This window comes from Phlebotomus papatasi, chromosome 1 (assembly GCF_024763615.1).
Source record: "Phlebotomus papatasi isolate M1 chromosome 1, Ppap_2.1, whole genome shotgun sequence".
Lineage (NCBI taxonomy): Eukaryota > Metazoa > Arthropoda > Insecta > Diptera > Psychodidae > Phlebotomus > Phlebotomus papatasi.
The window spans coordinates 10,201,844-10,213,550 of NC_077222.1; the positions used below are offsets into that span (position 1 = coordinate 10,201,844).

Below are 11,707 nucleotides of genomic sequence, written 5' to 3' on the forward strand. Positions count from 1 at the left end.
AAGAGTTTTCCAAAATCACATCATTAAAAAATATTAATTAGATTATCAAAGTCCGAACTTCCAAATTGGTTTGTCCGGAATTTCGTATTGTCCGGAATTCCAAATTTCCAATTGTATTATTTTGGTATTCTACATTAACAATTAAGATTTTTCTTTACTAAGTTAGTGTGATAAACATAGACTAACTTGCAAAATCCGTCAATATAAAACCTTGTTTTGTAACTGCTAGCAAATGTATCTAACCGTTCCCTTTCCTTAAAGTCGGACAGCGCCGAAAGTCGGACACACTGAAAGGTGGCATTGTGAAGTTGAGCTGCTCCTTAAGTGTCCGCCTTTTCAAATTTTACCCTAAAATCCATTAATATTTGATTCTAAAGCTTATTTAAAGTTCTTGCATATAATTAAAATTTGCATTTGAATTTTCTTTTCAACCTACACAATTTATTTTCATAATGTTTGTTGTATTTTCGTTTTTATTCATTTTACTGGAATTCTATTTATACCATTGAGAAACTTCTTAGGAAATCCAGCACAATGTGCAGTAGAATTTAAGAATTGGGCCACAATTCCGTATAAGAAACAGGTCCTTTTTTATCAAGAGAAATTTCACGTGAATGAGATCATAGAAATTTCTCATACAATTGGTCCCTTTTTCTCAATGGCAAGAAAACATGATTCATTGGCGAGGGTTGGAAAACCAAAAAAAAAAAAAATAGGGAAGAAAAGTTGAAAAAAAGCTTTCTTTCTCTTGGCACGTGTTGGGAAAGAAAAAGGGGGATGCTTTTCTATATTAATTTAAATTCTCAGTGTACAGAAAGCTTAAAGCATAGGAAGTACACAAATAAATCATATTAAAGTCACGTACAGCAGACCATTTAATAAATTCATACACACAATCGTACTTGTAAGTGATTAATTCAGATAAGAGCTCCCATTTGCAATGGCAATTAACCACTTTTACCCCCTATCTCCTAGGTCTGTTATAGGATCTATGTTAGCAGGCCCTAACTGTATGCTCCAAAGTTTTTCCCTTTCGGCATATCTTATCAAATGACAGAATCGTTGAGAGAAATTTGGTTATAAATTAAGATATTATGCATCGAGATGGAAACAAAGTGAGAGTACAATATGAAAAGTTTTACAACAGAAAATTCTGTACTTTGGCTCGAAAAGAGGAGAAGGAGTTGGGCGAAAATTTGCAAACGACTTGTAAATTTTCATGTTAGTATTCATGCAATTTTCTATCTTTCTTTTCTACCTCCTGACATTCTCATTTTTCATCCAAGACTGATCCCTTCACGTCTTGCTAATAATCATGTCGGAAAACTTTATCATTTGGGAGAGAAGTTGAGAAAGCAACCATCCTTCTTCGCCAAGTTAGAAAAACATAACCCACCCACATCGATGAATAGTTGCTGCGTTAGATGTCTTAAAGATCTACCCCGTACGAATGGTCTGACAGAGCATCTTATCGAGTGATAAGAGCACCGAGGTCAATTTACAAAGTTTCCAATTCCACTTTGTGAGTTCGCATTTGTACGCTTCTCTTCGTCTTGATTCATTAATGGATGGAAAATTTAATAACCCCATCCCCCCATCCTTCCTAAGCTTAAAATTTCCCACCACGAATTTCACGTTATCACAATCAATTGTAGAGAAAGTGGTGTAATTCGTATATATGGCTTCGCTGGCACTTTAAAATCCATCATCTGTGAATTTCCTCAGAATGGAGCGAAGAAAATTCATCAGTCAAATTAATTCCATCAACTCGCAGTGATGAAAATCCATATTGTATGGAATCGTGTCAAATTTCGATGAAATCGAGCAAATGATGGCATAAGGCATTAAAATTATATTCCAAGTACACTGCAAAAAAAGTGTGACGCCCAAAAACACGTTAGCGCTTTAGCTTCCACTTGGTGTAACAAAAATTCTCACGTTCGGTAACGCCTGAAAATCCTGTAAGCTAAATCGCTACTTTTTTGCTGCTAAACGGGAGAGTGAGAGAAATCCAGTGACGTGAGTAATGCGTGCGCTACTGAGTTTGATGCTGAGAGTGGAGAGTGAGAGCGATGAATGCTAAGCCGCGCGAGCAACAGCAGGAAGAGAGTAAAGTGAGGGAGAGAAACAATTAGGACTCTCGCGGAAGAAAATTTTTCACATTGCTGGAACATTCCAGAAGCGTGGGTCTCTCAGTCAGTGCAATGGCGCAGCAAAAAAATTTGCAAGTGCAATTTAATAATGAAAAGTGTTATATAAACGTGAAATTCAGTGAAATCCTAAGCTACGAGGACTTGGAAAATAGTGGTGAGTAGTTTAATAGTGAAATATTTAAATGAGATAGGTGAAAAATGCTCTTTTTTGATGCATGGTGTATCGTGTTAAAAGCTTCTATGCTTTCAAGGAAATTTCCAAAAAAAATAGCACTGAGGAGGAGTATTAGGTGATATTCTTAATAATATCTCCTGATGACAAAATTTCATGTCGTCCGATCGACCTCAAACTTGGCCAAAATGTGTTTCGCCACTTCCTGATCACGAATATATGGGGGGCTAAGTTAAGTTCCCGGCCGGCCGTCCGGCCGCTCTTTGGAGCTTAATAGCTCCTAAACTAAAAGAGATATCGACTTGCGGTTTTCGGCAAAGGTTATATACCGCATGAAAATTGCAACTTGGTGCATTGACCCCCCATCCCCCACCCCTCCTACCACCATTTTGAAGACACCCCTTTTTTTGTTTTCTCAATAACTCCGCCCCTATGGCATCGATAGGGCTCAAATTTTAGTATGTTATAGCTGGGCCTTAGTGCTTTCCATCAATACCAAACTTAAGGTTCCCCGACCACCCTGACCCGAGCTATAAGGGCCCAAAAAAAAATCTTAAAATGGCCATAACTCCGGTTCTAATTGTTAGAATTTAAAAAGTGAGGACTTTTTGGAAAGCTCTCGTGAAATGCCACTTCCCCTTCTAACATCGCAAGTTCATAAAACCACCACTAGGGGCGCTATTTTTAAAAAGAAGACTTTTCAATTTTCTAATAAGTTAAAATTCATTTCATTCAATTTTAGTCTTGTATTTAGGCTTAAATTTACTTTAGTTTTTTTTATTTTTGATTTTATTTTTATTTTTATTTTTTTTTTGTATAACTTTCAGTGCGCAATCAACTGTCCTTAAACGGTGGGGTGCTAAAAATTTTAGACTCAGAGGGAGTTAGAATCTTGCCAGCAGCATTCTCAGAAGTCGAAACTTCGTATTATATTATACGACACGAAGAAGATGTGTCTGATGCCATTGGAGACGTTCCAGTAAGAAATGGGTATCCGGAGGCCACTGGGAATATTGTGGAGAATCCAAATATGATGCCAACCCTTATTGCGAAGGTATTTAATTTTTTTGATCAGTAGAAGACCCAAGTCTTTGCAAAAGTACATCTAACGTAAAGTTATAAATGGTTTTGATCAATAAAATATTACATTTTGCTCAGTGATAAACGCAAAATTGATCAACACTTACTAAATCATATCTATGTTAAGATGTCAAGCTGAATTTTAAGTTCTTTATTATCATATCACTTTGCCCCAACAATGGTCCTTATTCTGAGATCAAGATAAAAATCAAAATTTAACAGTCAAGTATTTCCAAGATTAAGATTTTAGTAAAAAAAAACTGTTACAGTAGAGACTCGCTATAGGCCATCGCTCTGTAGGCCACAATTTATTGACCGTTGATTTCAAAACACTGATTTTAAGTTGGATTATGTTTTTTTAGTACGCGACATGCAATGTTATCTTAATTATTTTAATATTTTTGATAAAGTTTATTGAGTAAGTTGTGATAATTGTGATCCATAAAGAAGAGAACGAGGACGAGTACCACAATCGCAAAGAAAGTGGAAGCCGTCGAGCAATTTCAATACTAAAAGTTGTTGATAATTTTAAAAAATTACATGGACTATAGTGCGACCCAAGTGTCAAATCTGGAACCAAATGTGGACTATAGCGAGACTCTACTGTAGTACTGATAATTCAAAACATTTGCGAGAGGTCTTTGGGATTATTTTAGGGAAAGACGAAATTTGAATATCCCTTGATAAATTTTGAATTATTTTATTTTTAGGAGCTTCGCAAGTTTTTTAGAGTTCAAAGAACTGTTTTAATCAACGGTGCCGAGCTGTTGACAAAAAACAAGCTCACTGAGCGTGAAAGGAAGATGGCAATTCGAATAATTGCTAACCATCTTCTGCTTTATCGGCCTCAGCCCAAAAAAGATGATAAAATAGCTTACGCAAAGGCCACCGTGGAGCTCTTTCCGTCCTTAAAAATAGATTCTCCGAGAGGATATGTAAGATTTTTTTTAATTATTTAGAATGTTTATGTGTATAAACTAATATCGTTGCATATTCTTAGGATGCAGTTTATAATCCAGATAAACGTTCTGGATTTTTGGGGAACTGCATCAATAGAATGCTATCAAGGAAGCGAGAAGAGTGTAATGTATTTGAGCCAACTGCATTGATAAACCAGGGGAATTCTTCTCCGGTACAGAACAACATTGATTATTGCATTGACTTGGAAGAAGTTAAGGATGAATTGAAAACGCTTTTCTGGCGAAATGACGAAAAAAAAATATTTGATGCCATGGAGAAAACCTTCCCGATCCGACGAAAGTTTTTGAAAACACCACTAAAGAAGAACATTCTTCTATAGTATCCAAGGTTTTTGGATACACGGGGATTGGTGAGTTTTACTTTCTTCAAGATTGTTTACTAAAAATTTATTGTAATTTTGTACTTGTTTTCCTGTAACAATTTTTATTTTACTTCACATGTAGATTCAGCTTGATTTCCAATTGCTTTTCCCTGATAAGAACAACTGCTTGAAGGAGTTGTTTGATGAAGAATTTCAAACAAAGCTATGTACTTTGGGAAATACTCAAGCAATGCGCAAAATAGACAATGGTATGTATAATTTTCTATCTTTATTATATGTCTTATAAATGCTTTTTTTAATTACATATATTGCTTTCTTGCTACTTATTTTGAATAAATCAAGGGTGCTGTTTTGCATAATAAATTTCTATAAAAAGTTACAAGATTGATGCCAGTCAATTTTACAAGTGCATATTTCAAATTTTAAACAATCCTCTCACCCTTGAGAAAACGAAAGTGCAAAAATTTAAGTCAAATATTTAGCGTAGAAATAAAAAAATCATATTCTTAATTGAAGACGAATGAATCTTAATTTATTTTTAAAAATTACTACTCTTAGTAATTACTTAACGAATCAGGTGATTCTAACAACTTAAAACCGAGTATATATTCTTTTCCTATACTTTTAAAAGTTCATTATTTTTCTCACGTTGCTCATTAAGTTTGAAGTAAAGAAACACAAAAAAGTTACTTTTGATATTTTTGGAAAAAAGCAATGAACTCATGCCCAACATTGTTAGTCTAATTTCTGAAAGGTTTGTTCGTTATTTAGAATTGAAGAAACGAGACACTATTCTGATCTTTTGTAAAAGAGGCAAAACTTGTTCTAAAATTTAAAAAGTGAGACTTTCCATTTTCATAATTGTCCTGAAATACTCAAAAAGTTTTTGTACAGACATTCAATACCGTGAGATATTTATTTTTCAGAAATTAAATTTTTAATAACTCTTCAAAACGTTCAGTAACTCTTAGTAATTCTTCAAAACATTATACTATCTATATATATATATATATATATATGTTTATTTACACGCTTGCTTGTATGATATTACACGCTTTACTATGAGAGTGAGCGAGATGACTAGATTTACATTTCATTCACTCAAATTGAAATGTCAAAAACATGTTTACAAAACAAATATTATTGTGCGCTAGGCATATCTCACATAATCAGAGGAACTTTGTTTTATATTTATTTTTACAATTTTTTTTTCTTTTTCATTGTAATGTAAAATCTAGGATGGCCCACGCCAATTTGGGCAACTCTCAACTGGCTGTCACTGTTGCCACCAACTGGTGGAGGTCGAGGTCACCAAGGTAGACCAAGTCTCAAAGAAGCCTGCGGAAATTTGATACAGTTTTACGAGGCAGGCAGAGTGCCTGATGCAAAACCGTCTCCAACTATCATCGCGCAGGGGAACACAAGGAGCGACATCAGAAAGTTTTACGTGTCTTTGGATGAGAGTCTCATAGTAACCAATGATTCCTTTCTTGATGCGTTGGACATTATGTTCAAGATGCATTTTGTATTCCATTTGGAGTATGAAGCCTCACTGCGCAACTTTTTCCGTTACATTCAGAACTACGTGTTCAAAATTAAGGGAAATGAAACTCCCAATACTACTATCAATAAGTGTCGTATGATTTTGATGTCCAATGAGTAATATCAAGTGCCAAATTTGTGATAAATTTTTTGAAAACCCAGCAGTTTATATTAAAGATCTGCAATATGTGCACTTATTCAATTATGGACCGAAAACAGTTATAAAATGCGGATATATATCTTGCTCAAAAACTTTTGCATCGCTTAAAGGATTAAAACATCATATGAGTGTTTGTTTCCACGGACAAATCCCCAGTGTTTCTTCACGTTCATTGCAACCTAATGCTCCTAACAATTCAAGAAACGACCCATCAACTTTAATAGAAGAGTCACAACTAACTTTTTCCGAATATTATGAATCAGATGTTTCCGTTCAAAGTTTAGAAAAAAGCGATCATGAAGAATTAACTTCTAGCTTAAAAAATTTTGCAAATGATATACACAATTTTACTGTCTCCAATGTTGTATTAAATTTCATATTCACTTTCCTTTATTTATTTTTGAATATTTTGTTTTCAATAATTAGAAGTATTATAATGTCATCTCCTCGCTTGGAAGTTGCATTAGAAAAGCTTTCTGAAATTCAAACTTCATTAACCGCAGTCGTGTCTGACAGTAAAAGTACATATATGAGAAGAAAGAACGTATTTTCTAAAATGCCAGAACCGGAAGAAATTTTGTTAACTATGAAAACAAAGAGGAGAATGGAAATAAGTAGTAAAACTTTTTTGAATGTACAACAACCAGTTACATTTGCTAAGATAAGCCTAATAGAAACATTAAAATTTGTTTTTAACTTGCCCCAAACTCAGACACTGAAGTATTCACTTGATGAAAATGAACATGACTCAACTTTGATCAAAGGCTTTCATGACGGTTCTGTCTTTAAGACTAATTTCAATAATCTGAACAAAAATGAATTGATTTTTATAAGTCTTTATTTCGATGAATTTGAAACAGTGAACCCGATTGGAACAAAAATTGGTAAACATAAAATAGGAGCATTTTATTTCAATATTTGTAACGTTCAACGAGGACAAAATTCAAAGTTGGATCATATATATCTCTTTGCACTAATAAAAATGGAAGATTTGAAAAACAGTGATTTCAACGATGTTGTAAAGGTTCTTATTAAAGACTTAAAAAAACTGGAAAATGAAGGGGTGGAAATTAATTGGAATGGCAGTATTAAAAATATTAAAGGGTTCTTGCTAAACATTTGTGGTGATAATTTAGGTCTAAACCATCTGCTGGGTTTTAAAAAAAATTTTAACAGCGACTACTTTTGTCGCATATGTCTTTGTAAACTTGATGAGATACAGTACAAATTTCGAGAAGAAGACTTTTCAATGAGAACCAAAGAGACTTACGAAAATGATGTTTCCAAATTAGGTAATAATTCAGATCATATTAGAGGAGTCAGAGAAAACTCACTTTTTAATGATTTGCAATATTTCCATGTGGTGGAAAATCCTTCTATAGACATCATGCATGATGTCTTAGAAGGGGTTGCTCAATATGAATTGAATTTATTTTTTAATTATCTAATTGATCATAAGCATAACACCCTACATGAGATTAATTCTTTGATATCCTCTTTCAATTTTGCTTTTGAAGAAAGGAGAAATTTGCCATCTCCCATTCGACTAAAAGGAAAGAATCACATCGGACAAAATGCAAGTCAATGTTGGACACTTCTAGTAAATCTACCATTAATATTTTACAGTCATTTCAAAAATTATACGGATCCGAGTTTAAAACAAGTGTGTCAACTTATGATATTATTAATAAAAATTTCTCGAATTATTTTTTCTTATGAAATCAAAACTTCATCCATCAATGAGCTTAAAACTTTGATTTTCGAGCACCATTCTCTTTTAAAAAAAAAATTCCCTAATTTCCTTCTGAAAGCCAAGCATCATCATATGATACACTATCCAAGTATTATATTAAAAATGGGTCCACTGGTGAATACTTGGTCGATGCGCTTTGAAGGAAAGCATTCATGTCTCAAAACTTTCGCAAAATCAAGTAAAAATTTCAAAAACATACCTAAATCTTTGTCAATCAAACATCAAGAAGTTCTATATAATAAATTAATTAAAGAAAATGAGAAAAATGATGTTCATATACTTAGTAATCCAACAGACAGTATTGAACTTATTACCCAAAAATTAAATATCACAGATGAAAAAAATGACTTAATTTTTCTAAAACACATACCAAATTACAAAGATTTTGTCTCAGGGGTGTTTTTCTTCTATAAGGCTTTAAATAATCAAAATGGATACTTTTATAAAATCCTAGACATATTTATGGTACAAACCAAATATTATATTAGTGCACAAAAATATGAAATTGAAAAATTTGATGAAGACTTACAAGTCTATAAAATAGTTATCACAGATAATAATATCACAATTGTTAACTTTGATGAAATTCAATGTAAAAAAACATTTTCCCCATGTTTCATGAATTCTATGATATTTATTGTTAGTAAAGTAATTATAAATTAAAATGTATTTTAATGAATAAAAAATTTATAATAAAAAAATGTAATTTTATTTCCTATGTGAATATAAATATGGGTTCAAAATGATGCTAAAATTGGGTTTTCTTTGAATACGAAATCACTAACATATTGTGTGCCATTTCAGACCTGCTTCGTTAATAAAAATTGCTAAGAAATGTATCTAAATTAATAAATGATTTGTACTAAAAATTTCTAACGTTATTTTATATTTTTACGTGCACTTTGATAGCAAATGCATTAACAAAATGATGCTTTATTGATCTACAGAATGTAGCTAAACACGCTTACGATTTGTATACAAATTTACCACACCAAGTGGAAGTCCATCTGGCGCATCCCAAACGTAAGCGAATTCGCTCACAATTTTTTTTGAGTGTAGAGCTTTAGTTGTACACGGTGGGAAATAGTTGGCAGAAATTTCGTAAAATATGGAGAAATCTAAGGAAATAATTATATAGAGAAGTACATCTTAAACTTTGTGAACTATGAAGCGTTGCAAGATCTTTATGAACTTTAAAGCCAATAGAGAATTTGCTAAAGCTTTTGCTCGAGGGGAATTTTCTATTGTGAGAATTTAGCGAACTTTCTGTTCAATATCAATTCAACAAAGAAATGCCAATCAGAGCAAGTGGAACACAAATCATTCAGTTTTCTCTGGAGTGGAGATAGGAAAAATTCCTGCCCCCGTCCAGGATCGTACTGCGGACCAATTAAGTGGTCCACCAATTGACCTACAAAACCCACAAAAGCTCTGTTTTTAAATAATTTCTTGGAAATTTAGAAAGATTAGGGGAAAGTGGGGCACCTTTAAAATTGGGATTTTTCACCTTTGTTTAAGTGGAACTAAGCCATATCATAATGCAATTTAGTTTCTCAATCTGTTTCTGCAACTAAATTATATTACGATAAGGCTCAATTTTATTCAAAAATAGGTGAAAAATCCAAATTTCAAAGATGCCCCACTTCTCCCTATGATTTTTATAATTGCCAAAATTATAAAAGAATATGAAAAGTTTCACTGGGGCTTTTAATGAATTTCTGTTTTTGGCATTTTAAAAATTTTCAACATTTTCACACTTTAGTTAGAACGCGTATAGGGGGAAACGGGGCCTTTTGAATTGGGGCAACTTTGAAATTTGGCTTCTTTCTCTTAATCGTAAATGGAATTGAGCCTTATCATAAAGTAATTTAGCTCCTCAATTAATTTGTAAACTAAATTTTATCATGATAAGATCGAGTTTCATTTACAAATAGGAGAAAATAGTTCACTTTCAAAGCTGCCACTATTCAAAATTACCCAATTTCTCCCTAGGGCTGTCCAGAATTTGCCTAGGAACACACCAAGGACTTTTCCTTAAAGCGCAGTTTTTAAACTTTATAGACTTATGTTCGCGCTAAACCAAGCTAGTTTCTTTTGGGTACTGGCTAAGAAAATGTATAGCACATGTCTAGGACATAAGGATTGCTTTCACCGATCATACATGTTCGATCAGATCAGTGGAGACTATCCTTAAATGCTAGAATTAATGAAAAGCTTACGAAAACCGGGGGTGCAGAGTCACTCCATCACTGAGAGAAATCGGAAAAAGTTAAACTAATATTCCGAAAATGTTAATTTTACCCTGCATCCTGCAGCATTGATCCAAAATCGGTGCAAATATTACCCTTCCTGAGTGTATTAGGGGTTAAGGGTACCCTTTTTCATGTTAATTTTACCCTTAAAAAGGTGTAAATTTTTTTATTTTCAAAATTATGTAGGGTGGAATAACCGGCTATCGCCATGTTTAGGAAAAAATTAAATTCATTTAATCATAACTTTTGAATCCTTGTTACAAGATAAGTCAAATTTGACACAAAGTTACTTAGATGTATTGGCTCTGGATACGTGAATACAATAATCCTAGAACATAACGCTGGACTACTTAAAAAACAGATTTTTATTAATAATGCAAAAATAACCATTTCGTCGCCACTTTTTACCACTTTTCGCCAGTTTTGTAAAATTTGTAACCACTTCTCGCCACCCACTTGAAAAGAACCACACTCGGTTATTTTAGGCAATGCTATGAAAAGAATACATTCACCATTTCTCTTTCTTTGTGATCACTTTATTATTACTCTCTTTAAATTATTTTTCTTCACTTTTATTTGAGAAATCAAATTATGGGGCTTTTGCAGAAAGTAAACAATGCAGATTTGACAACTGAGAATGTACGAAGTGAAGTTAGCGTCGCCTATTGAAAAGATATGGCGACAGGTGGTAAAATCAATTCCAGAATATTACCACTTCTCGCCATGCCTTATTTTTATACAAAAATAATATAAAATGAAATATTAATTGACTAAATACAAATTTTATGTATTCCACAAGTGCAATTAAATATTCAATAGACAAATTATTTACCCAAATAGGTATTTTTGGCCTGATGAAAATTTGACGACACTTAGTACATTTGGTAAGAGATGTTGGATTTGATGCACTTGCTTAAAATATTGCTCTAAAAAGTGATCAAAATCGTGAATCCAAAACGAATAATTATTATTTTTCGATTCTATGCGTAGAAGCAGAAACAATACAAAAAAATTGCGACTCATTTATTTCATAAATTGCGAAAATTAGCGATTTCAATGTAAGTGGCGAGAAGTGGGGCACTGGCGAGAACTGGTGATTCCACCCTATGTCTGAAGTACACCACTCTCCTCTACTTACTTTCTTTTATATTTAGAGTTAGCTCAGATAAATTTATTTTATTTATTTGGAAAGTCTCTTCAAAATATTGTTATGGATCAGACTTTAAAGACCTTTAGAATGGGAGGAAGAGACTAGGTCCTGGGCCAATGCCAATTGGAAGACTTAGCGTTCA

General features: G+C 33.1%; 2 protein-coding genes across 2 annotated transcripts; both read left to right on the forward strand.

The window, feature by feature from the left end:
* The first annotated feature begins 2,151 nt into the window (after nucleotides 1-2,151).
* On the forward strand, nucleotides 2,152-6,169 carry LOC129799291 (uncharacterized). Its single transcript, XM_055843034.1, has 6 exons — nucleotides 2,152-2,307; nucleotides 3,153-3,379; nucleotides 4,116-4,340; nucleotides 4,830-4,956; nucleotides 5,947-6,078; nucleotides 6,123-6,169. The coding sequence occupies exons 1-6, from the start codon at nucleotides 2,205-2,207 to the stop codon at nucleotides 6,167-6,169; spliced, it is 861 nt and encodes a 286-aa protein (XP_055699009.1). The 5' UTR covers nucleotides 2,152-2,204.
* Nucleotides 4,409-8,846, forward strand: LOC129798730 (uncharacterized). The gene is made up of 3 exons (XM_055842038.1): nucleotides 4,409-4,735; nucleotides 4,830-4,956; nucleotides 5,947-8,846. Exon 3 carries the CDS (start codon nucleotides 6,364-6,366, stop codon nucleotides 8,824-8,826), a length of 2,463 nt encoding a protein of 820 aa, XP_055698013.1. The 5' UTR covers nucleotides 4,409-4,735; nucleotides 4,830-4,956; nucleotides 5,947-6,363; the 3' UTR covers nucleotides 8,827-8,846.
* Nucleotides 8,847-11,707: the final 2,861 nt, after the last annotated feature.

Bases quoted from the DNA above. Each gene is read 5' to 3' on its own strand.
- LOC129798730 (XM_055842038.1), top strand. From the start codon at position 6,364: ATGAGTAATATCAAGTGCCAAATTTGTGATAAATTTTTTGAAAACCCA.
- LOC129799291 (XM_055843034.1), top strand. From the start codon at position 2,205: ATGGCGCAGCAAAAAAATTTGCAAGTGCAATTTAATAATGAAAAGTGT. The intron at 2,308-3,152 runs GTGAGTAGTTTA...TATAACTTTCAG, and splicing joins CGAGGACTTGGAAAATAGTG to TGCGCAATCAACTGTCCTTA. The intron at 6,079-6,122 runs GCAGAGTGCCTG...ATCATCGCGCAG, and splicing joins GATACAGTTTTACGAGGCAG to GGGAACACAAGGAGCGACAT.